The 26,435-nt window shown below is 41.8% G+C and overlaps 1 protein-coding gene across 1 annotated transcript; it reads right to left on the reverse strand.

Moving 5' to 3' along the window:
* Positions 1-1,086: 1,086 nt before the first annotated feature.
* On the reverse strand, positions 1,087-15,610 carry HNRNPU (heterogeneous nuclear ribonucleoprotein U). Its single transcript, XM_021550454.3, has 14 exons — positions 14,640-15,610; positions 13,713-13,824; positions 13,519-13,592; positions 11,024-11,163; positions 9,412-9,511; positions 8,270-8,382; positions 7,637-7,900; positions 7,248-7,367; positions 6,520-6,648; positions 5,988-6,156; positions 5,215-5,454; positions 4,765-4,967; positions 3,660-3,731; positions 1,087-3,234 (listed from the first exon to the last, which is right to left on the reverse strand). The coding sequence occupies exons 1-14, from the start codon at positions 15,370-15,372 to the stop codon at positions 3,181-3,183; spliced, it is 2,523 nt and encodes an 840-aa protein (XP_021406129.1). The 5' UTR covers positions 15,373-15,610; the 3' UTR covers positions 1,087-3,180.
* Between the last annotated feature and the right edge of the window lie 10,825 nt (positions 15,611-26,435).

The following is a 26,435-nucleotide window of genomic DNA, read 5'->3' on the forward strand; positions in this document are numbered from 1 at the left end:
CGGGGAAGCACCTCCATGTACACAGTGTGTATCCTAGCGATTGTTACTAGCCAAGGCAGAAATACAGCTGGAGTTTGTTTGGTTGTTAACAGAGCACTTCCTCCCGGGGACACGAGCGTGCACAGCCCCCTCGGGCAAGGCGTGGCGGCCAGAGCCTGCTGGGGATGGCTGAGGCGGCAGCAGCTGCGTCAGACAGGGCCGCAAGGAGAGCACCACCAGCAGCACGGGCACAGCTGCCAGCAGCTGCACGGGCACCATGTGCCGCGGTCCTGTTGTCACAGAGCTAAGCCCGATGCTATCCAGGTTTGTTAGAAAGAAACCTCATCTCAGGTAGAAAAGGCCAAACCCAGTTTGCACTCTAAAAACACCCTAAACATGAGCCCAAACCCCAGTGTTGTATGCCACTATCTGTGCCACCGTCACCAGCAGCTCAGCTGCTCTGGTCCAAGTACTTTCCTGCATGTAAACAAACCCTTGTAAGCTGCAAGAAATCACTGAATGTGACAGATGGCTCAGCCCTCTCGTTTTGGCAATGTACAGCTGTCCCCTCCTCACCTTTTTATAGCCTCCAGCTAAGTTTCATATTGTCCTTTTTAAATGCAAAATGTGCATTTTTTAGTATTAGTGATTCTTTAGGCAACTGCTTCTCTATAACAGCCACTTTCACATGGCAAAATAAATCCCTTCTCTAGGAATATTCAGAGCTACGTTGAGAGTGTGTGGGCAGACCCAGGCTGAATATGCGGCTCCATGCAAGCACTATTCTCCACTCAACTGTGACAAATCATGAGTAGGACATACATGGACTTTTCCACCCCCTCTCTGAGCTACACGTGTCCCAGGTAGAGCATGTGCTGAAGTTTTTTTGAATTCTGTTTCTCAGATAGTGCTGAACTTCCCAAAACAGCTTTTGTTGGAGAGGAGTATTTTTAATAGAAACAGGATACTCCTTTTTGAGTGTCAGAGTTGAAGCATCTAATGTGTGGCTGTTTTGTTCGGGTTTTTTTTTAAACACCATACAGCAAAGAAACTGAAAACAAAACATCCCAGACTTTTGAATTGAAATACAGGCTTTACAACCACATAGTAAGTGTAGGCTCTTATATTTTAGTTTAAGACTATATAATTTTATAGAGTACCAAAATAAGCAAAGGATCAGCACTCCATACAAAGTGTTAGTTCTTGTGACGAGGGTAGAAGGGAAATGGACTTTAGTTACACTAAACTTTTTTTTTCAAGTCTGAAGAAAACTCCATTTCAGCAAAACATATTTGGGTCTCAATTCCCCAAATTTCATTAAATAAGTGTTTCTTTTAAGACAATTTACATTTTTCTCATTCAAAGTAAAGGGATGATTTAAAGCACTATTAACAAGGAGGAGGTGCCGTTAATGTTTAATGTCAATATGCAATGGCATCTGCTATAAAGGCTAGAAGAGCAACACAAGCTTTACTTCTGAAGACTACTAGAAATTGACTAACATTGGAGAAAGGTTTCAAGCACAGCACACTACTCTAGCTCTAGGCTGCTGCCAGGAAGCCTCTGCTAGTCCATACACCGCCACGGGGACTGCCAGCACATGCCAGGGGCCCTGATGGCGGCAGTGCCAAGTATTCTCACGTGTGTACCCCGTGCACTCTCTTACAATGGGTACATCTTTTCCCTGTCTTTTGGCATTAGAACACAAGTTAGCAGCTAACAGTGCCACTACAATTTTACAGAAACATAAAGCTGAACAAAATAGCAGTTAAAACAAATTGAAGCTTGCTGTTAAACTCCATGACAATCCTTCCTCCTGTCCTACTCTGTCCAAATCCTTCTCCTGCTCCTTCCCTAATGTCTACTTCACAATAAAGAGGTTAAGTGGATTTACATGATGCAAGCGCAACTCAAAGACTTTTGCCCCATACATATAGCCATGTTAAACTGTGAATTATACATGTCATAGATCTCTAACAGAGCAACCACCAGTTTTTTTTAAAGAAACACAAGTATTTCAGCATGTACAGTAATGAGTTTAAAACTGTCCAACATCGTCGCTTTCATACATTCTCTTCCTCTTTAGAGCATTAACGGGATTTTAGACCTTGATGGCGACAATCCCAAACAAGAGTAAAATGAATTTATTTTATTGCAAACAAACGTCTAGAGTTAAACTTCTCCACCCACTTTCTTTAAAGAGAAAAGGAATCAGCAGGCTAAGGAGATACACCCATTTGAGAATTGACATGATTAAAAATTAAGATATAAAATGGGTGACTCACAGTTTCATTAGCTTACAAAATGGTGGAGGTAACTACTACAAGCACACTAGGTATACAGTATTTTGTGGGGAAAGTTATACAGACACACAGCTAACTTCATATAGATCCCATTAGACAACTGGATTTACAACAAGTTTTGTTTAATAAGAAATGGGCAAAGCCAGCTTCTTTTCAGAATCAAAATGCAGAACAAATGGGAAAAAAAATTATGGTATTGTACCTTCACAAGTTTGAGCCTCCACAAATAAAGCAACCGAGTTTTGCAACTTTAAGAGCTTCTACATACACTCCACCATCACTATTTAGCCCCAGGTTTCCTCTTTGCCCCCAACATCTTATTCAGTTCCAAATGATACAAAAAAGTCCTAGTTATTGCCAGAAACTTTTGCCTCCCCCTCCTCCCCTCCCCACCCAAGAGCTCCATAGAGAGGATGGAGTGTAATAGGGAGCTTTACATAATCTCATGGTATTTGAGGGCTACTAAGATGCCTCCATACGAATCTGGTTGCTAACATTTCTATCATATTGTGACATGACTCACGACTGTTTCTTAGAAATTGGGGGATGGGGAAAAAGGAGAAAATTCTTTAATAAAAAGACACCAGGTACAAAGCAATGTTTTACTTTTGTTGTGGTAAAAAAAAAGTCACATTTTACAGATAAAATGTAGAACCCTGAAATACTGACACATTCTCTTTTCGTGCACAATGCTGAGGTTCTCTTACGAATCACTTTAAAACTGCAATTAAAAATGTACAAAAAAAGGAAAGAAAAAATCAACCCACAAAGCTTCTAAAAAAGGAACCCGCAGGCACTTCCTCTTGTGGAATGTTTAAAAAGTTAGCCTACTAAAGAAAACAGTCGACTTCTTGTGAAGGTTTTGGAGAAATATGTATCAGTTCATTTATTTGGGTATTCAATAATATCCTTGGTGATAATGCTGACTCCATGGCTTCTGACCCCAGAATTGCTGCAACAGATTAATAAATAGTTAGTTTTAACCTGCAATCACATAATGGTTAAGTTTCTTACTTGAGGGGGGGGGGGGGGGGGGAGCATTTAACAAACATCTAGTTCCCCTGGAACCTGAGAATATTAAAGTCCTCTCCAATAGCAGCAAGCTCCTGAACGACTGAAGGCAGTTAAAAGTTCACTTCACAGCAGTAATGTGAAGCCAAGTACTACATACCATTAAGAACTTTAAGCCACAGCTGGTATTTGATATATCAAGACCATCAAGGCAGATTAAATTTTGCGCAGGAAGCTATTTATAGTGGTATTACCTAGCTTTAGACGATTTTGCTATCCACTTTTGACTATTCATCTCTTTGTTTCAGTCAGCATTTTGCAACTCAGGTTTACAATGAGTAAACAGGTAAAGCTGGGACTACTTACACCCTGCTGCCACTGGTTGTAGCCCTGAGATTGGTTTTTGTAGCCACGATTATTTCCCCTTCCTCTGAAGTTCTGCAAGAGGACAACAGTTTTTAACTACTTTGTCTATATGCATTTTTTAGCAGTGTCCTAATACCAATCTTAATTACCACCAAAACATCACATACCATAGAGAAGTATCAGTCCCAGGTTAACAGAAAAACACACCAACAAAAAATCCTTCCCTTAAAAACATCAGAATACCAAAAGCCTTCTTCCTCCCCTCTAAGCCACTGCTTTTTAAACATAGGGCAAGACCCTCAGAATTAATAAACCAGCTCAAACTGTTGTTGCCTGGTCTGGAAAGCTGGCTAATCCAGTTTTGACTCACCTTATTTCCAGCTGCTAAATGCACCAGGACAACTAAAAATACAAGAGCTTGTCTATTTTTAGTTAGGAAAGCCTGTAGTTGCCACAAGGATGTTATCTGATCAGACAAAAGGATATGGGTCACACAGCTGAAAATAGATGAGCTAGCCCACAAAACTTCAACAGAAGTTATGGTACAACAAAGGGTCATTGATAAAAGTAGATAAAATTTTGCTTTTCCCCTGTTTGTCAGTATCAGGCAAACCTGAGCCATGTTTACTGGCTTGGGCTCCATCTGCTGGCTCTTCAGTAATCCCAGTTTTGTTTTTCCAATACTTCCACCGATATTCCATCAGGTAAGATCTGGGCTAGTGTGTCTTTACTAGTTGCATTTAATACCAGACACCAACAAAGATTCTGTACAGAGTTATTTTCAGAATGTTCTCTTGATTAAGATACACTTTGACCCTCAGGCCAAACAACAGTTGCTATTATTGGGGAAGGGGAAGAAACACACAAAAAACCAGAGACCAGCCTTCACACGTGCACTGACAATCTTCATTTTTAACAGGACAGAGGTACAGCCCTAACATGAACCCCCTGCATCAGCAGTTGTTATGCAACAGTCAGAGCCCTGGGCACATGCACTAAACTCTAAAGACACAACCAAGTCTGTGACTTCTCACAGGCACCAGAGCTGTCAACAACATCCAAAGTACTGTAGTTCAACTAGTCAGTCCCCCGCTCAAAGCATCACCTGGTTGTAGTTTCCCCTGTTGGGCATTCCACCTCTGTTATAGTTTCCTCTGTTGGAGTAGCCACCTCTGCTTGGAAAGACAGGGCCGCGAGGATAGGGGTAGCCAATTGCTCCACTGCTGCCACCACCACCACCGCCACCTCCACCACCTCGCTGAGGCATGTTGCCTCCCCTCCTGTTGTATCCACCACGATTGCCAGGGACTGCAAGGGAGAGTTACTTTAATCAAGGAATTGTTAAGTCTTTATTTCCTACACAAAGATGAACACTGCAATCCAAGCTCTGACAAGGTTCCCTCTCAAGCTGGACAATTAACTATACACTAGAACATTAAACTTACTGAAATTGAGATCAAGGTTCCCACTATATAATAACTGCAAGGCAAGTACTAGAACCTTTTTCCCCAGCAGCAGCAACCTCCAGAAGTCACAGCTATATTTCTAGGCTCACCTCCTCCTCTGAAGTTGCCCCGCATGTTGAATCCTCCACGTCCTCTCTGACCCCTATTAAATTGATTTTTATTGCTCTTCTTGTTCTTCTTTGAGCCAGTGTTCTGTTTCTTTTCTGGCGGAAGAGCTTTCTTACTTTCTTCTTTATACTGTTCCAAAAGCTTCTGAGCTTCTTCTTTTTGCAACTCTACATAGATTATTTCATCAAAACATTCTGCTACCTCTGGCAGTGTGAAGTTCCCTGTAATTGCAAAAACACTGAGTATTCAGCATCAACATTCAGCTATAATCAAAGCTGCAATTTAACCACCTTTCCCCCATTCTTCCTCCCACCCTCTGCAACCCCTCAGCATAGGGACAAAATTACATAATCTGAGCATTTACAAAATATAACAGTGACAAAGGAAATAAACAGGTCTTCATGGAGTTGCCAGTACTGTTCCAAACCTCAAAAACATTCTGCCTATCTTTTTTTTTCTTTTATAAGCCTCCACTCAGAACACCAGTTTCTGCCAAATATGTCACGTATATAGGGCACTTTATGCCAAGACAGCTTTGTGCATCTGCATGAAGCGTATCACCGTAACTGAGTAGTGTTAAGGACTGCAGCAGAGGGAACACAATATAGTGTTATCCTACCAAGTTACAATAGTCTTCCAGTTTTGTAAAAGTACAACTGTTTAAGATAAAGTGGTTTTTTAGACTTCACGTTTACTTAATCCTCTAAACAGATAGTCAGCATCCTAAAACACAGTATAGGATTATGTTCCATGCCTTTCATTTTGAGAACTGCATGCTCTGGAAGATCTTTTCCCTCCACCTCTGCCTTCTTTTGTGTTCTTTGCTTGTAGTCTTCATCTTTTGGGCAAACAACAACTGCTTTGCGCTGGAAGCCTGCAAACAGGCACATTTTTCTCCTCTGCGCAGCTGCAGACACATTTGTCTGAAAAAAATGCAGTAACTTACTACACGTAGCTGTCATTGTAAGAGTTAAGGAAGTCAACTTATGGTGTATAGACTTCACCTCTACAAGAGCTTGCAATGAAGTTTACAAATAACTGGACATAAAGATGCTGCATAAGGCAAAGTTACGAGCTCGTATCAATGTGTTAAAACACTTCCTCCCACATCCCATAAATCTAGAGAAGTTCAGACAAGCATTTGTAGTAATAGCTCAACTTTGTGTCCCCTGAATGAGTAGTAAGTCAGTAACTGAAACAACTGCTATTATAACTTTAATCCCAATTAATTACTACAATATAGCCTACAACAAATTTCCTTAACCATTTTTCACTGAAGCTTCTACCTGATCCAAAATGAAATTCCGCTTCTTACGAGCTGCAATCTCAATGAACTTTCCAAGACACTGTGGAGCCCTCTGCAACAGTGTGTTAAGTTTTCCAGTGTCTGCCATCTGACGCTTAAAACCTGCAACCTATGGAGAAATTTCCCACAATTAGTCAGTGTAGTCCTGATACACGTGGCTTACATTCTTTGCTAAATGCTATCCACACTTCAAGGGTTGTTTAATTCAAGGCCACAACTGGCTGCAAACTCGTAACTGAAGTTCTCAACCCTTCATAGAACATAAGATTTATAAAGACACCACAAGAATTGGTACCATTCAGTTCAAGGTATACTCATCACAGTAACAATTCCAGCTCCAAGAACAGTGATGTATAGGGAAGTAGAAATACATTCAATAGTCAACACCAGCTGACTATTTCTTACATTTTACCACAAAAAAGCCTCTGAATCCTGCCATGTGTGAATTAGCAACACAGCAAGGTAATAAAATCTTTACAAATAACCATTAGGTTGGAAAGACATTTGAGATCACCGAGTTGAACTAAAACCACCTTGTCAACCAGACCATGGCACCAAGTGTCAAAGCCAGTCTTTTCTTCATTACGAATGGTCACTAGCTAACTAGTAGCCAGCTTCTTCGATACAAAAGAACCCCATGGCAGTCAAATACCATGGATTTACAGCAAGTTTTCAATATATGAAGAAATAAATAATATTTTCACTTACCATCATTTTGTCCATAATAGTATTTGTCCCAAGAATGTTGTATTTTCCAGGATTTGCTGCTGCATGTTTGGTAACCCATGTAGTCTTGCCAGCCCCTGGCAAGCCAATCATCATCACCACCTATGACAAAAAGTTCTGAATTTGAGATATTAGTTCAAAGATTATTTTCTTTAATACACTTAACGTAGCCCAGCAAGCCTACTGGATACCAAGGAGGGATGCAGGGGTCTTGAGCATGGGGAAGGCAGTGGTAGTGAACAGGTCACAGGACACTAAGTATTAAAGCTCCCAAACAAAAATGTCAGGAGTAAGGTGGAATAGTCTCCTTAACTCTAACCATTTCCATCCATGTGCTTTAACAACTTTTGAGATGATTCCAAGAAACTTACTTCACAATCTTTCTTTTGCTCGGGTCCCTTTGGTCCTCGGACCCTATCCTCTAGGGGGACCTTCTGGATGAAGGTGTACTCTTCAGGTACAGGGAAGTAGGGCTCCTCCTTCTGACCGAAGTTGAACTCAACCGCACAGTTATGGCAGAGAACATGTGGAAAGAGTGGTCGCCCATCAAGAACTTCCTTGCTTATTTTGAATGCAACACCAAGCTCTTGTCCATTCTTGGAATATGAGAGTTCCACTTCATCACCATCAAAATTCTGTTTTTCAGACAAAGCATTATTTTGGATAAAATTAACTCACTTTATACAGTTAATTCATCACTTCACTCTACTGGCTATGTTCACTCAACTTCTGTAACACTGTTATTTCATACAGGAACTAAAACCAATTTTCTCTTCTAATGACTCACTATCAATGATCATTTTGATAAAGATCTGATATTTTGTTAGAAGTATTTTAAAGACATTTATCCATTAATATGAAATTACGTTGCCAGCAGTCACTGTTAGTAATAACTGCTGCTTTTACTGCCTGCCTATGTTAAACAACTTGTCTTTCTCCCATGATTTTATGTATTTGCTTTACTGCTTCTTTTCCCTCAAAAGAAAATATAAGTGAAAACTTACAGCAAAACATCCAATCACATCATTTTCATCAAACTTCTCACCAAAGTCTTCAGTTTCACAATTGCATGTCTTTATTCCTTTTAGAGAATAACCGTAAGAAAATTCTTCTTCACCTGAAGGAACAATTCAAACTAATTACAAATAGGCTTTCCCATCTAACCTTTTAGACATAAATCACCTTACAGCTACTTAATAAGCTGCTGTTCAGAGTATTTTTATTAATGACAAAACAAGCTAGTGCCCCCCAACAGCTATACAAGCTCATTCTTCTATTCAAACTTTCACTTGAGATAGAACAGCAGTGTTTCCTCATCCCTGTTTAAAAGCTTTAGGCTGCTGGTTCCAGATTTATGCTGACAATAAAAGCTGAACTGTCAGATAAAGACATTAACTAATATTTTAAACTGTGAAGACCTCATTATGCACTGGTATACCTGCTGTAACGTAGATACAAAGGCTTTCTGAAGTTAGTCTCCAGGAGCACTTACCCCTCCCATTTTAAAGGGAGTTTAGCAGACATTCAGCCTATGCAACTGCTGAGGATGAAGCTGCAAGGAACAAGCTAACAGAAGTGTCAAATACAAGGTCTCAGGTGTAACTTAAGTAGAAAGTTGTTGCTGATATCGGAAGATAATGACTGACCAGTATTTCCCCCAAACATGTGTTTCAGCAACAAGTTATAAATATTATCATTATAATCATTTGTCATATATGTAATGGAAATCGTACTTCTTTCTTTCCAGCCATTTTCAGAAATTAGGGTTTTCCCACCAACTTTATACCATGCACCACTCTTTAAAAGTGGAGGGAAGGATGACTCCCCCTTTTCTACTTTTGACACTACATGAAAAAGACAAACCCTTTATCTTATCAAGCATTTAACAATGTTCTCTATAATCTGTATATAAAAATTGCAAGAATTAATTCCTAAAATATGGCCCTAACCCTTACAGGTCTGAACACTTTATGCCTTTATTTGGTCTAGTAATTTCTCACACTACATCCAGAGAATGACTCAAATTAAGACCACTTTTCACACATACAGACTACAGTCACTAAACCTGTTCCCCCTGCTTCAGAGAAAAAAAACCTTAAAACTTCAGCCCCATCAACACAAAAGCAATTAAACATTTAAGTCTTACCAAGCAACATTCCACTTGTGTTCAGTGACCAGCCAACTCGCACTTCATGTATGTCAATGTCTTTTGTATACAGGTGTTTAACAGGAATCTTTTCTGTAACCTATTTTTAAATTATTCAGTAAAAAGTAAGCGGTATTTACTATATACTAACAATACGGAAGAACAAAAGGTAATATTTTGACCCTTTACACTCTGGTTAAATCTTTGCTAAGTCTAAGTGATAACCTTCAGCAAAAATAAAACATGCTCGAGAATATGAAACTGCAACCACTGACTAAACAGTTCTATCTCCTGACTTAGCAATGAAGATTGAAGATACCATGAATCTTCATCACTTTGTCACAGCAGTCCCTGTCAGTGGTCAAAAGCCTTAAGTCCTTTTGCATTGTATTAAAATCACAAACAATATGAATAGTTATTACAAAAACCCAGTTCCCACAAAGTTGGGATTAACAGTAAATTACTTAGCTAAGAAAATGTGCACTGTATTAAAAAACCCTCTTCTTAGAGACAGGGAAAGTATTACACTATCCCTTTTCACTATGAGCAGATTTCCTGGGCAAGCTGCCAGCTTCCAAATAACATAACCAGATTTAAAAAAAAAAAAAGCAACAATCAAAAACATCCCAGAAACCCCCAACAAACCACCTAAACGCACTGGAATCTACATGCTACCAGCTGTTTTTAACTATCTTTAGAAACTTTACTAAAAGGAAGTGAAAAGCCCATCAGTATCCTATCAACCTCTGCAACTATCCCAGTCAGGTGACTGAGCTGAAACTCATTTGAAAACAAACAGGACAATGAAAAGTGACATAAATTTCACTTCACTGGCCTTCCAAGAGACACAGAAATCACTCCACGCAAAAGTCTGGATAATGGGATTATCAGGGTAGCAGTTAAATTTGAAAGCATTAGAGGAAGATAACAGACAAGCCCATCATTCGCAAAGAAGCCTTTAACATTGTTAAGTAGAACAGGAATAAGAAAAATAGATTCAAGCTTTGTGATTTTGTTCCTCTTCCATCAACAAGCTGGAGAAATCAGTTTATTAGAAGGCTGATTGCTCTTCGCCATTCCTACCCTTCAAATACTCATATTCAATGCATCATGTCAGAGTTAATGATATTGAAAGGGACCTCTAGAGGTTGTCCAGCCCAAATCCCTGCCTAGAGCAGATCAAACTCAAAAGACTAAGCAGAACCAGAAAGGAGTGCTGGGATAGTTTCTATTCCTTAAAAAAAAAGTCAAGCTTTCTGTAATCTTCAGAAAGCACAAGCAAACTTCTGACTACAGAGTATAAAAATACTTTCAGTGTTGATGCATGAGATGACAAATAGAATTAGTGATTAAAAAGTAAGACCAAAAGTCTCACATTCAGAACAAACATGGTGCTTAGTGTTTTTTTTTTTAATTTCTGTTTTTTTGTTTGTTTGTTAAATCAAAGTGCTTATAAAAGAGGAAACAGTTTTGCAAACTGAGCCATCTTCTTGTAAGAGAAGGCCGTTTTTAGAGTCCTGTTCACATAAATTAGTTTCAACCAAGGCCAAAAAGTGTGACAAGTATAAATATTATATTCAAGCATGCAGAAGTCTCATAAACATTAACTCACCTTCATCTCAAAGCAGACTTTGCCTTTAGAAACTCCGTAAGAGGCTCTCCCTCCAGCCCAAAGGAAAGCAAAGCTTTCCATGGTCAGAGAGGAAGCACTAAACCGGTCTCTTGAGATTTTAAAATGCAGGTCACAGTTATCTGTTAACATAAAAACCATTCTGTTTATTCAGATTACAAAATAAAGTACAGGTGTCCAATTTTATGCATTAAAGGTAATGCCAGCTTTCAAAGGTTTAAAGACAAACTGCCAGCAAATACCCAGGATCATTCACAGAAGCAACATGCCTAGATGGAACTGCAGACTGAAGCTCAGCCAAAATCTTAGGAGAAACTAGCTAACAAGTAATTTTCAAGGTGCCATCTTCACTTCTGTCACCCAAATTCCCTCTATTTTTTCCATCTGCTTTTAAAACCCTTAACTTCCACCTCATCTGTTTGAACCCTCTGCCAGTTACCTCTTTCCATCAATACTGAGCCATCTGCATTGTGCTCTCCAGTATCCTCTAAGACCTGATTCTGAAGCAGTCTCACTGCTCAAGCCCAAACCTAAGGGCTGCTAAGAAGTAAATGTGAACACAAATGTTTTTATTTAAGTACTGAATGTAGTCTTTGGTTAATACAGTCAATCAGCAAGTCAAATTAGATGATGTCTATTAAAATAAAGGCAGTTAAATCAGGTGCAGATATGCTAGATATGCTAAGCACAGAGAGAACCTACTTCAGCCTAGAAACACAGCCTACATACTGAATTCACCTATCACTCTAAGAACCTAAGTAGAACCTCGGTTTTACAAGCATCTTTAGAGCTGCACACCATGAAATTGCAAATTAATCTCCCAGTAGGTTTCAGAAAAACAATGCCAAACGGTAACATGAGGTGCAGCATGCAACATTTGAATTCCCCAGAGCAAGGAACACACGGAAGCAGCTCCAAACCTACCTGATGGTTACAAGAAAGGAGCAAAATGAGCAAACAGCGAGGAATTCTGCTCTGGTATAAAACCTGCATGATGCCAGAGTAGACTAAAATGCAGTCTGCCCTGTAGTACTGGCAACTCTTATGAACAAGATTTTGTTTTGTTTGCATACAGCCATCCCCAATTTCAAAAATACTAAGATCCAAGTGTCTTCTCATTAGTACTGCTAACTTTTATTTGTTGAAAAGCAGATAAAATCATACAGAAGAAACCCACCTTTGCAGGCTACCTTTAGAACAGGATTGAAGTTACAGCTTCTTTGTAAGACACAGGCAATAAAAAGCAGGCAATAAAAAGCACTTAAAAGTGGCTAAACCTCTTACAGGTCTGGGTCACTATCAGAAGAGAGTGCCAATCCAATTAATTACACAATTCAGCCTTACAGCTGTGTTTGAATCTTATTTCTGAAGAGTCTGCCAACACTTTAAATCAGAATTTGCCCAGTAACAAGATTTTCCACTAGAAAATACCATTATTACTAGAAACAGTAATTATGAAAAGGAGCTATTTACTCAGCTATTGGAAAAATCCAAAGCTCCCACAGAAGTGGCTACTCACCAGGTTAGCAGCTAGAAACTTGAGACTTAGCAAAATGTCAGGGATGGCATATCCGGCAATTTACGTGACTGTAAAGTAATACCGCCTTCCATTTCAAACCATTTATTGTGGAATAAAACCACCTGAAACTTCTAAGAAGTATGCCAGACAATGCCAAAAGTTAAGCTTCCCTTCCATGGCACTGTAAGAATCCAACGAGTTCAAGCATTACTTCAAGATCAAGTTTTCTAATATTGCACTGAGTCCTTATACTTACCCTCAAGAATACAAATGTCAACTCTGCCATAATAATGTTACAGTAATAATGTTTATAATCTGCCTCAAAAACAACCCTGTTTGCAGATAGTTCTCCATTTATATGCTCTGTAGACTAAGTCTCTCTGCCATCCCACTTGCACAAACCACCACGCAAAGCCACACATTCACACGTTACATGAATGGCTCATTTCTGAGGAAGCATTACTAGATTTTGTTAAATTGATCAGAAGACAGAAGAAACACTCCACTAGTCAGTATCTAAATAAGGGAATGTATGCAGGAAGCTCACTTCCCAAACTGTGCTTTGTAAACACTTATGCTACTCTCTGAGCTTTCTGGGCAACAGTGCTGGACAGCTGTTTCATCAACCTGTCTCCAGAGTGTTCTATGTGCACTCTACACTTACTCACCTAAACTTCCATACCAGATTAGTGTTTTGGTTAAGATTTCTTCACAGAACTGTCTATCACTACAGAATTGAAAGAAAACCAAGTTTATTACTGCTAACATACTCAGGTCCTTCTGTTGTTTTCTTTGCTGAAAATGGGTGGAAACAGAGTATTTTTCTAATTTTTTTAAAAAAGTTACCTGGTAATGAAAATCAACAAATGTTATCCTCCCCGTCTCAGAAAGCGTGGCATTAAGAGTAAAAGCCTCAACACCACATCTTTCCAGGGTAAAGGAAAGCATGTTTACTCACAAGTATCAAGACAAACCACTGTGTCATCAAAATGTTCATCTTCTTCTTCAACAGGTGGTTGAGGAGACTTGGCCCTGAAAAAACAAAACCAAACAAAACAGAATAAGTTACACGTATTTTCACTAAGCTAAAATAACATTTCTGTACTCTATGCCTCCTCATCACAAAATGTGCCCAGTACCAATTCTGTTTACCTGCTGTACTTGTTTTCCTCAATGTATTCAAAGTATCCCCGGCCATGGTCTTCACGTGGTCTCTTCACTCCCCTCTTCTTCTCACCAGGCTTTTGCTCTGTTTTACCATCTCCTAGAACAGAAGCAATGATTTATTTTGATTAGTTTAATTTGGATTAGAATCTATATCATGGCTTCAACTTTGCAAGCTGCAGCAAGCTACAGCATAAGATAAGCAGTAACATCTTAAAAGGGCATTTTACTATGTTACTAAGGTAAAGCCCTGTATGTTGAATTTTCACGGGAAGACTCAAAACTTGTCGCCAATCAGAAATTATTTAGCATACGGAAGTCGCCAATACACCACACAGCAGCGAGTACGGCCCTCAATGTTATGAGCCCCATTGAAACAGCCCCGAAAAAAAAAAAAAAAAAAAGAAATCCCCACCAAAATGATTAAAAAAAACCAAAAAAATCTCCTGAGCCACCGCGCCTCCAGACCCGCAACACCATCACCACCCGCCCACCACGGAGGCAGCGGGTCACTGCCAGCCTCTCGCAAGGGCACCGTGCGATCCGCACGACTGCGCCTCCTCCCGGCGGGCCGCGGGCGGCAGCCCCAGGGAAGGGATTCCTCCTCCCGCCTCCATTGTACCGCCAGGCCTTCCCAGCGCCATCCCGAGCGGCGGCGGCGCCCAGCCCGGAAGTGACGTCAGGCGCCCCGCGCTGCGGGCGCACAATGCACAGCGCGCCCCAGCGGCCCCTCCGCCGCCCCTCCTCCCCGCCCCTCCCCCGCCGGGCCAGCACGAGGCGCGGGGCCGCCAACGTCCTCCCGCGCGCGCCCCGGAAACCGCCGCCCCCAACCCCCCCCGGCCCAACAACCCCCGTCATGGCGGGGGGATGGGATTAATGGCCCCCACCCCGCTTCCCGCCGCCTCGCTCACTCACCCCCGACGCCCTGCGCCCCGGGGCGGCCGCCTCCGCCGCCGCCTTCCGCTTTCTTCTGCTGCTGCTGCTGCTTGGCGGGGCCCGCCGGGCCAGAGGCAGCGGCGGGCCCCGAGGCGCCCCCAGCGCTCTTGCCGGGAGCCTCCTTGGCGGCAGCGGCGCCGCGCGGCGGGAGGAGCGGAGGGGGCTGCTGCGGCTGCTGGGGCTGCGGCGGCTGCTGGTCACCGTGGCCGTTGGCGTCCCCGGCCGCGGCCTCCTCCTCGTCGGCCAACTCGTCCTCCCCCTCTTGAAAACCCTGGTCGTCGCCGTTCTCATCATCCTCCTCCTCTTCCTCCTCCTCCTCGCCGCCCGCCTCCTCCTCCATGGGGCCGCCCCCGGCCCCTGCCCGCTCGCCGTTCTCCTCGCCCAACTCCATGGCGTCGCCATCGGCGGCCTCCAGCCCTTCCTCGTCGTCGTCCTCCATGGCGGAGGCCGCGGCCTGGCCGGGGCCCCCCCCCTGGCGGAGCTGCGCGGCGCCCCCGCCGCTCTCGGCCGCCTCCCCCTCCACGCTGCCGTTGCCGGGCTCGGCCGCGCCGCTGGCGGGGCCGCCCCCGCCGGCCTCCTCCTGATCTAGCGCGGCCTGGAGCCGCTCCATGAGCTCAGCCTTGAGGCCCTTGTCGGAGAGGCGCCGCTTTTTCAGCTCCTCTTTCAGCTCCGACACCTTCAGCTTCTTTACGTTCACGGGAGAGCAGCTCATGGCGGCGGCAGCAGTGGCGGCTCGGTCCCTGGGCGGCGCGCGGGCGGCGGCGAGCAGGGACAGACGGGCGGCTCTGGCTCTGCCTGCGGTGTGTCGGTGCCCCGGCGGGCGGTGGGTGCGGGCGGGAGGCGCGGGGGGTTCGTGCGGCTGCGGGAGCTGCGGAGCCGGACCCGCCTGGCGCCAAATCCTTTCACCGCGAGCTCGCGAGGGAGACGCGCCTCACGGGGCCGCGCACGCACCGGCGCCGCGCGCGCCGTCCCGCCCCCGCGCACGTAGGCCCTCCCGCGCTACCGTAACGACCGCATTACCGTAAATACCGCCCGAGCGCTGCATGCCCCGCCGCCCTTGTCCCGGCGGGTCCCTTGGCGGTGGCGGATCGGCTGTAACACCGCTCCGGCACGATGAACCCGCTCCGGGCTGAGAACCACCCCCGTGCCGGCTCCCGCCCGCGTGAGGCCACAGCCCGACCGAAATGCCCCCCACGAGGGGCCCGCGTTCCAGCCACAGCCTCGCAGAGCCTTGTCCCGATTCCGCTGGCTCCCCTGCGCCCTGGTCGGGCCTAGTCTCGCACGGTTTATTGCTTACAGGCTTTAAAAAGGGACACTGCTGCTCCAAATAGTTCCCCTGGCACAGGCCTGCTACAGCAGTTACATAAGGGCAGGAGCGGGGCTACCCCGTGCCCGCAGCACCGGGAGGCAGGCGCGGGGCTGAGCCGTGACCGGAGCCGGCGGTAACAAAGGCATGAACTAATCTGGAGCTCGGCACAGGGCTAATCTGCTCACCAAAACTGCGCAGCTTTCCCTCTTTTCTCCCCCCTGCCTCTCCCTCTGCACAGCGTTCATATGGGGCTCTCCACAGCCGCTCACGTTGTACAGTCGTTTAATTTTGGATTTTTCCAATTCGCTCAAAAGTAACATGAAAACAAAGAGTGGAGAGGATTTCATACAAACAGAATGGTAGCACGGATCTGCAAGTCGGCTTCCTTAGGGAACCCGGATAAAAAGCTAATTTTCAATTGCAGGAAAAGGAATACAAGTCAAATCACCAGAGGATCAGTATGAAGAGCAACAAAAGGGAGTGTGTTTACCACGAATTTGCCTTGTGTTGGTACAGATTGCGTGGCCTCCTGAACCAGAGCAAATTACGTTTACCTGCCCCAGAAGAAGGGAGGAGAGTCAAGGAAGTCATCCTGTTTTAAGTGTGCAAGGAAAGGGTGCTTTCACACACTGTCCACTCACACCGCTCTGTCCTCAGTCAGTCTATAGCTACGTGGAGACAACTCGGTCAGCAAGGTTAGCAGAACACAGCACTACACAATAGCTTGTTGGAAGAGATTCAGGAAGAGGTGCAATATGTACAGATGAGAAAAAAGTTAGTTACCAGAATCTTCCCCTTATTTTAAGGTCAAGTTAGTAGATTTTATTTCAGTCCAGTAAGCCAGAGTCACCTCAATAGCAGAAGAAAAGACTAAGAGTACATCAATGCAAAGGAGAGATCAGTCTGTGATTAAGCTGTACCACTCTAAATCATTGCCTTTGTCCATTTCTTCATAAAAGAACAATCTTAGCTAGTCTGCTGAAGGAGTCCTAATGTATACTGTTCTGCCAAAGTGACAACAAAATTAAACTACTTAATATTGCAAGGTTACTGTCTGAAACTTACAGATAATTCTGCATTAATTTGGATGTCATTTAAACAGAAAATACATCAATAACTCCTTATGAATTGTATTATCTGAACCCTAGACAGAGCCCTATGTTTAGACCCTGATCTTGCACAGGGCTTTTCACATGTTGAGTCATCTTCCTGGAAGAGTTTAATCAACCCGATGTCTGATAATGCCTCCCACCACTGCAAACTTTATGGATTGATAGATTCTTTTAGGCCAGCTATGTATCCCTAAGCCTTGCCTTAATGAGCACATTTGCACATATTGACAGTGCCTCTGTACTAGAAAATATCCTCAATCAGAATCACCTGAGAGCAGCAGTCATTACATGTAGTCCCACTCCTAAACAACGTCATGTCTCCCTGCTTCAGTAACATGCTCATACTGTTTTATACTCCTGTTACCATGGAGAAACAAAACAACTAACAGCTTTGAGGCACATGGAGAGATTCCTTACCCTAAAGCATCGAAGCCTGTATATAAAGGCACAAGTAGATAAAGTAAAAATAATTTCTCCTCCCCTCCTCCCTTTCAAATTTAGCACTATTAACTTGATGCATTTTTTACAAGTTACTACAGCTGTCTATTTATTAAACCACTTAGAAGGATAAGTTTATTATTTTTAAAGGAGATTAACTCATAACATCACATTAAGGGTAATGCTTACTATCTAACCACTCACTTAATTACACTACCAAACAGGTATAGCAAGACTTTTCAGACTACAGTTATGTTACCTGTTATTGCAGAAGTGAGGTATCCCAGTTGATTTTCAGATGTCAGGTGATTCAATTGTAAGTAATAAATAAATAGTTGTAAATAATCATTAAGCTAAGTAAATAAAACACACACATAACTGAAACAGATGTGTAACTTTAATGACTGCCTCTCAGTGTTAAAAAAAAAAAGTTTTTTCCATATGTAAGTTAAATAACATATTCGGTCCCTGGGAAAAATCTCTCAAAATACTCCCCTGTCCTCTTTGAGTCCTGTGTTTCAAGAGTTTGCCTTTCCCTTATTTATACTTTGAAGGAGAAAAATAAGTTCAGGATGTATGCTCTCCTCATTGCCATACCCTCTCTTAGGTCAGATACTGAGTGGATACTTCAACTCTGCCTTTCACAGAATATGCAGATAGATAGATGCCAGCCATATCAAAAATGAGTGTTTGGTAATGCAACCTCCTGAAACAGGATAGCACTAAAGAAAAGCACTTTAAGCTTTAATGTGCAAAGCTGCTACTTGTATAGTGATGGCCATATGAAAAACAAAAATTGCTAGTAACCACAATATTTCTCTATTAAAATGGCTTTTTTTGGTCTCAAAATATATTGAAAAATAAGCTTTCTTTCCATTTAAATGAAAAGTGACATGCCTCCATGTATAAAAGATACAACCCTATGCACTTTTTATCAATCATATAGTATTTTTCTCCTACCTGTGTTACTTCCTAAGCTAAACTGTTTTCCTCTCCAAACCAGTCTTCCCTCTCAAAAGTAATTTCCAGATCCTCTGGGACTTGGCTCTTCAACAGATCAGTTACTCTGGTTTCCCTGATTTTTGTTTGTTTTCCTTTAGACTTCAATTAGTTGCTCTACTCACCTATAATGTCCTTTCCATTATTCACCCTTAGTCCTTCCAAATCTCTCTCCTCTTTTTGTTTACCAAGAGCAGTGACAAAGAGGTAACATAAAGAAGAGCAAGCTTTAAGGAGGGCATTGAACTACCAGAAGAGTTCAATCCCACCTGGGCTTTGAACCTTTCCACACATCTTCAGTGCTGCAGGAGAGCCCGGGCATTTGTGTTTCCCTGTTCTACTCTCTTAGAGCCTTGTCTGTCCTGTTCTGGCTCCTCTTGTTGTGCTTTACCCTACATCTGACCATCACAGTATGTTGCTCGTCTCTTCTGCATGTCCTTAATCCATCTACCCTCAATTAATATTGCCTTCAGATTTCCACATTCAACACACCATTACTTTAAAAGAGAATATCATTATTGAAATACTCTGATGCCTTTTATGATAGCAGGCAGTATGTGGAGCGAGTCTTTTTCTTTCTCCCTTTTCATACTCATTAATCATTACTAGACCCAATGAGAAATTTTCAGGCATTTTTAAAATGCTGATTTGTATCAAGTGAGGTTGCATGACTAATGGGCAGGTCTGATGATTTCTTAGCCCCTATTTATTTATTTCCATAGGAGGGTCTAAGGATCTGTCTGCCAGGAGGCCAGGAGTTTGTTTTTGAGAAATAGCACTGTGCTCCTCTTTCTTTTTTCCTGACGTGTACTACTGCTCACCATCAGAGTCAGGATGCTGAACTAGATTGACCTTGCCTTGTACTATCTATAATCTCTCCATGATATTTCAATATCAAAGGAGTTCAGTTCATCTCAGAAATCAGGTGGTCATATGCCAAAATAAGGCCTATTAATTGCACAGTAACCAGATTAGTTAGGTCTGAAAGCATCCTCAGGACCTAAGGGGTGGTTAGTGTCTAATTACAAGTAGATCTGCCAGGGTTCGAGGGACTTAAATTCAGCTTTCTGGCACTGGTTTGGTTAGCTAGTTCTCCTCAGAAGCATCTTTGTCTTACGACACTCTCTGCCGTAGCACTCTTTGGGCCCCCAGGTGAGCTGTCACTTGTCAGTAAACAAGTCCTTTTTAAGAGACTAATGCTATTTAGATTTTCCTGTATGCTGGATGATGTAGTTGAGAAATCTCACCAAGCAGAAGGAAGCACTACAAAGCTACACTGAGACAGAACATATCAGCCACAACCTGTGTTTGTCAACCTCACTGACCCCATACCAAAAAGAATCCCCCTTTTCCCATTTCCAAGGAGTAAATTTTTTGCTTAACAAAAAATCCAAAACCCAAGCCCATGAGTTTCTGAGAAACAGTTTCTCACTTCAGAGCATTCAATGACTCACAGTTTTTAAACCTGGCCTTGGGAAAAAAGGTTGCATTCTCCAACATTAAAACCAGGATTCATTTTGGCTTTATTCAGAGCCATACAGAAGTTTATTTACTACACGTCTCAAGTCCTATATATGAACTAATTAATAAGAAAATACTTAACTCCACAAATCAGACATCTGTAGTTCCTGGAGATTTTTTTGTAGCTTGCCACATGTACACAATCACTGGAGTGGAGCTGTGAACTCTGGAAATTTAGATAGACTAAATCTCTGCACAACAGTCAGTTTGTGGAAGAGGAGGTCGCATTGTAAATCAGCTTCCAAAAATATAGTTCTCCTGTGATAAAACAATGTGGAAGAACCATTTCAAGAGAGTATAAATTAATCTCTCTAAGGGACTATTACAATCATAAGTAGGTTTTAAGGCTGACTCTCAGTTTCAGTGTACCTTTCTGGTCACATAAGAAGATACATGTGGTCAAGATATGAAACTAAACCCGAACAATCATGGAGACAGGACAATTCACAACTGGCAGCCACAGACCAGCTTTTGCCTAATGCAATTTTTCTGTTCAACCTGACTTTGAAAATGCAGCCCCCAGATAACTACCTTTTTGGGTTGGTTTTCTCTCCTGGTACTCTTTGTAGTACACACAGCACACACCTATCATCATTTTACTCTTTAAGCTTCTTCAGTACATCTTTCTCCTTTCCCTCATAAGATGTTCTTGCCAAAAAAGAAAAGTCTCCACACACTTTTTGTGGCACCAGGGTACTGCTATCTCTTAAACCATCTCCTCTGTCCATTCAGTTCACAAAAAAGTGGCTTCTACAGATTGGGAAGGCCATGCTAAGAAACCCACATAAATCTCCTAGAATTTTAAAGAATATTTTATGGTAACTAAAGGTACTACCATGGAATGCCTTAAATCTGTGATAGGCAAAGCTGAGTAAGTGAACTCTTTTGAAATATTCACTAATACATGTTAGCATGCTTTCAAGATGGCCACTTCTGTGTGAGTAGCTTTCCCTGTTTAGGCACTGCCCTGGCAATCCTACAAGGCAGCTGTTACAAAATCTTGAGGTCTGCTCAGCAGACTCCAAAGCACCAAAAAGTATCTTGGAGGGTACAAAACTGCCTTTCCTCACCGTCTTGGTTGCAGATCTCTTGGCTTTTACCTTTGGAAGCAGTATCCCAAGTGTAGCTACTTTTCTTTTAAGCACCAAACGAAGTCAGCTCAAAGAAGAAAAGGAAAACTTAACTTTAAAACTGAACACTGTATCATCTTTAAAAGGAGGATAGAGAAATGAGGTCAGAGGTTTGGTCAGTTGATTCATTTTAGGAAACTGCATTAGTTGAGTTAACTTCACAGTAGAATGCTCTCTGGAAAGAAAGCCATTTTGTTATAAACTGCTCTTTAACCCACTCTGCTGGACCAAATCTGCTCAACATTTCTTTTTTTTTTTTTTAGGCTGAGGGAAACCAGCATCATTTCATATGAAAGACTTAGCAAAAGAAACTCTTCTGACAACACACTAAAGCAACTGCTCGGAAATGACTACAAGTAATTTCCTAGGAAAGCATAAAAAAACTCAGTGAGTCTCTTACAAACTCTCTGAGAACAATTATTTGATAAACAGCAGAAGAAAAGCACTGTCATGTAACCTTGCTGTTCCACATCCATAGGCTAAGAATATTTCTGGGAGTGCATCCTGGCCAGAAGGCAGGCATGTATTATGGATCACAAGCAGGTATCCCATCAGGTCACGCTGTTCTTAAGGAACAGTGCCTGTAAAGTCAGGGAGGAGGAGGGTCAAAAGTTTTATTCTAAGGGCTTTCTGCTGTAAGGTAGCTAACCCAAGAGTTAACAAGCTCCTAAACTATCCAACTAAGATTTTCTGATAGGAACATAAACTATCCTTTCAAATAACATCATGCCAACATGTTTTGAGCAGCATCCTGAATTATCAGTATTTGCAATCCAAGGTTTTATATCCTTTAGCTTTTCCTGTGTCCCCAGACCCATGTGACTGCTGAGTTCATTATGGGGTCAGGGCCTCAGTGAGATTCTGGATTTTATGACTTCTTTTTCATACAAAAGAAAATAGAAACCATCTGCAATTGCTTCTCCTGCTTTACATACCAGCAAAATAAGAGATTCTCTACAGCAAAAGCTAAGAAAGTCAGAAGCAAGGTGAGCACAGCATGCCTGTCTTAACAAATAACTGTTTTAACAATCCTACTTTCATAGACAGGACAGTGTTTCTGAAATAAGAGCTTGTTGCTGTGTGACAACAGTGTGCTTAGCTGTCATTTACAAACTTGAAAAATTTACAACCAAAAGTATAATTAAAAAGGAGTGAAAACAGACATGCACTTCAAGCACAAATCTCACACCTTCAAAACAGAGAAGAGGCAGATTGTCCACAATATCTAGAAAGATTTTTTTTTATCACCAGTATGTTCCACATGGGAAAGTCTCAGATACTCTAGTAAAAAACAAAACAAAACAAAACAAAACAAAACAAAACCAAACCCAAAAAAACCCCCCACAAAAACAAAAAAAACCCACCCCAAAATAACCACAAAACACTTGAAAAATAAGCACTTACATGGAGAAAAGCTCTTATAACAGATCAGCTTTAAAGGAAATTAATGCAGAACATTCAGATGGCAAATCTTTAAATGAATGCTTAAAACCAGCTTATTTTCCTTTATCCTCTCTTTCTTCTCTGAAGCTGGTCTCATCACAAAAGCCAACATTTTTTTTTAACTCCATAGTAACTAACTTTAGCCATCCCTGTCCAAGTTCTTAGGCTTAACATGATGAGTTTCTACCTAATGCCATAGTTTTGCAAACAGCAATAAATCAGAAGCAAGTTTTAAGTCCATTGTTTATTTGAAGCATGCTTATTAAGAGGAAATATTTCTGGTAATATTTCCTTTTGTTCCTTTGTACTTCTCACTTGCTGATTTATAGCTTTCCCTATATTCTTCACCCATTTGTATGTATCTCAAATACTTTCATATACTTGAAATACTTTAGCATAATGAATGATGCAGAACTTTGCTGGAACATTGCGAAATCTGGCTGGAACCTGACCTGCACTGGCAGCAGATCGCAGCTTGCAGCAGCCCACGTGAAATGAACTGAAAATCTCTGCTTCCAAGTGAATGAGGGCTGCTTTGGAGAACTCTACCCCAGATAACCCCCAAACTGACAGCCTGGGAAGGAAGTGAATGAACATGGGTGCTGAGTCACTTTTCACTTTCTTTGCTGTGATCGGGTAACAAATCCACAGAAACCCATTTGGATACTCAGCAGAAAAACCTGTGAAAATACCCCTCCTTCTCTCATGCCTTCCTCCTCCTCTCCCCAACACACAAACTGTTACTGGTGTGATGGGGGACCACACTGGAAGTTTTTGCTTTTGGACTCAGGGACAGAGCACTTCCCTTTGCAAGACAGCTAAATGAAACCCTGCAGGAGCCAATAGCCAGGATGCACCCATCACCCACAGCCAGTAGCGCTTTGGCCCCATCTGCACCTGGAGACCAAAGGTACCTCTGAGGCAAGGCTGACACAAGAAAGGGAAGAATTTGGTTGGGATGTACTATGGCTTTACTGGGAGTCTGTGGCTTTCAGTCAGAGGGTGGGAGGGAAGAGAGTGAAGTGCAGGAGCTGGAGCAGTCCACCCTGCGTGGGCTGCACGAGGATTGGTAGAGCAGCAAGGAGCCTGCCTGCACACCCGCACAAGGCTGGGCTGTCAGCTGCCTCATGCTGGGATGCTACAGGATTTTTTTTTTTTGGGTAGTATCCAGAACAAGTTTGAATAAAACAAAGTTGAAAAAAAAAACATTTAATAAATACCAGTGGTAAACACTGTACTCTTCTAGAATGAGTTCTGGATTTTAAGCATTTTTGTTGAAAATTGAAATTTACTTTCCTTCTTTGGTCAAATTTATTAAACTAACTTATTACTTTTTCCTTCTGAAATAACTTCAGAGATTCTGTTAATTCTAGAGAATATGAAAACTGAGAAAACTCCTTAGAAGTAAGAAAAGAAAATTTATGAAACAGTGCTCCAATTAGCAATAAGATTGCTTATTGCAGGGCACCAGGATCTCTTAAAATCCTAACAGCCTCTTTTTCAAAATTAAAATATTTAAAGCTGGGTAGCAGTATATTGGTTTTCCCCTTTCTGACCTTTAGATCTCTTTAGAATCACATTTGTAAGGATAAAGAAGTATTTTCTTTCAGTACTTTTAACAGTGTGATGTTTTATCTGAATTGAAAATTTCATTTAATTCCTGTCTTTATTTTTTTTTTTCACCAGTCTTTACTGTGGCTGCATCTGCAGAAACTGGGGGTGTAAGAGAGGGAGAAGTGTGATTTACACTGGTAGAGCTTACTGCTGAACTCAGTGGTGTTGTGTGAGGTAAAGCTAAGCACATATATTTGCCTTATGATTGGGATAGAGTATGAGTATATGCCTCAAGACTGGGATTTTTCCATTACCCATTTAGGTTGGCTGATATTTTGTGTCACTAGATCATCCTCTCTTCAATTTTTGTTTGTTTGGTTTTGTTTTTTATTTGGACCCCCTACCCCCCCAGAACTTAAAGGTTCTTTATATATCACTCTAACAAATACATTTTTTCTACCTGACTATCTATATGGAGTTTTACTTTCATTTTTTAAATTTCTCCCTGATGCTTCTGTTTCAAGTATTTGATTGTGGTTTTTTTCACTTTTGTTCTTCATTTTTGTTCTATTTTAAAATCCTCTCATTTAGATTTCATTCTAATTCTTCCAACAGTAATACCTCACAGATCTTTTTCTTCCCAGTGCATATTTCCATCAGTTTTTCTCAGTAGATAGCACGTATGCTCTCTCCAGCTTCCAGTAATTATCACTTTTATTCTTGATTTCCAAGTGACAATATAAGTGATTAATTCCGTGCAATTATTTGTGATCCAAAGTTGACTAAAAAAAGGGCTTTTACAAGCTGGATTTGTCCGTGAAACTTTATGCTTAATATAAACCCAACTTCTATCTGCTGCAATCTACCAGGCTATTGAAGGATGTAGGGGGATGGAGAAAAGGATTTGGTAATGGTTCTCTTAGAAACAAAATATATCCTTCCAGCCATTGAATTGCTGCTAATGGCACTGGCCCCTTCAAAACCAACCACACATTATGCAGATAAGATGCCAGGCCAGGAGCTTTGTGTGATCTGTGAATTTATGGAGGTCCCCCCACCTCCAACTCCTTTCTAACTCTGATATTACTGAAGATTGTCCCTACTGAGAAAAATACATAGGTATTTATTTCTTTCAAAGTCTTAGATCAGGTATTCTCCTCTGTGTTTCTCATTTCTCAAATCTCTATAGGGAAGCCAATAGCTCTAGGCTAATAACTTTATGCATTTATATTTTATATAAATTAATATAGGTTGTAGAGTGATAAAAACAGAGCTCTGCACATCAGCTTCCTGCTTCTGCTATTGAATGCAAGTAATTCACAAATACAAAAAACCTCTTTTAGTCCTTTCTGGGATTGTGCTGTATTTACTGAGGAGCTCCCATCATTCTGGGAATGGGACCTCTGAAAATATACTAAAAAATTGGCTGCTAGAGTTGTTTAGGAGAACAAGAGGTTCTCAGACTTCTGAAATTTTAGATTAGAATGATCATGTGTATCTCCATGGCTACCAGATCAGTTCATGAGCATCCTGGCAGATTTCTGGTAGCCATTTTGGAAGGTCTCATAGATAAACTGCTTAATGAAAATACTACTGTGGCCATGCAGGCTTGCTGGGGAAACCAAGAAAGGTTGAACCAAATGACCCCATCTATGGTCCCTTCCAACCTTAATCACTTTGAACGCTATAAATATTTGACCATGAGTTAGAAGGGGGAACATGTTACTGCACCACCTTATTATTTGATCCTGCTAGACTTGGTGTCAGGGCTAGAGATCAACAGCATAGTCAGTTTAGTGTCTTGGGATCCAGTGATCGTGGGTCTGTCTACAGTTCTGTGAAACCTCAATTTCTAGAATGCAGGTATTTTGCTATGGGAGGAGGAAAAGTGGTGGTGCCACTGAAGGGAAGGCTTTATGTATTGTGTCTACTTCCAGAAGCATCTTTTGATGTTTAAAGAGGCGCACAGGACACAAAAGGAAAACCTCTTCAGAACGCTCAGCACTTGGGTATGCCATCTGTACCTTCAACGCATCTTGGGTGTGCCACACTGCACATAAAAGAAAAACTACTTGCAACGGAGATGGGGAGAGAGAAACAAACACTATCTTAAAGTTATCCTAAAATACACAGCACTGATACTCAGCCTACAAGCAACAGAAATATGATACAACACTTTTCAGGCGGGGCATACTGAGCTCTTGGAGGTTGGTTCTTAATCTGGTGAACAACTGCACATGAGCATTCACTTACATGTCTTGGTCTTTGA

The sequence above is a fragment of the Lonchura striata genome, chromosome 3, assembly GCF_046129695.1.
Source record: "Lonchura striata isolate bLonStr1 chromosome 3, bLonStr1.mat, whole genome shotgun sequence".
Classification (NCBI taxonomy): domain Eukaryota; kingdom Metazoa; phylum Chordata; class Aves; order Passeriformes; family Estrildidae; genus Lonchura; species Lonchura striata.

Coding starts and splice junctions, on each gene's coding strand:
- HNRNPU (XM_021550454.3), bottom strand. CDS start 15,372: ATGAGCTGCTCTCCCGTGAACGTAAAGAAGCTGAAGGTGTCGGAGCTG. Junction 5,455..5,987: donor TGCAGTTCTCAAAATGAAAG/GCATGGAACATA, acceptor TTGCAATTACAG/GGAACTTCACACTGCCAGAG. Junction 3,732..4,764: donor ACAGGGGAAACTACAACCAG/GTGATGCTTTGA, acceptor GTCCTCTTGCAG/AACTTCAGAGGAAGGGGAAA.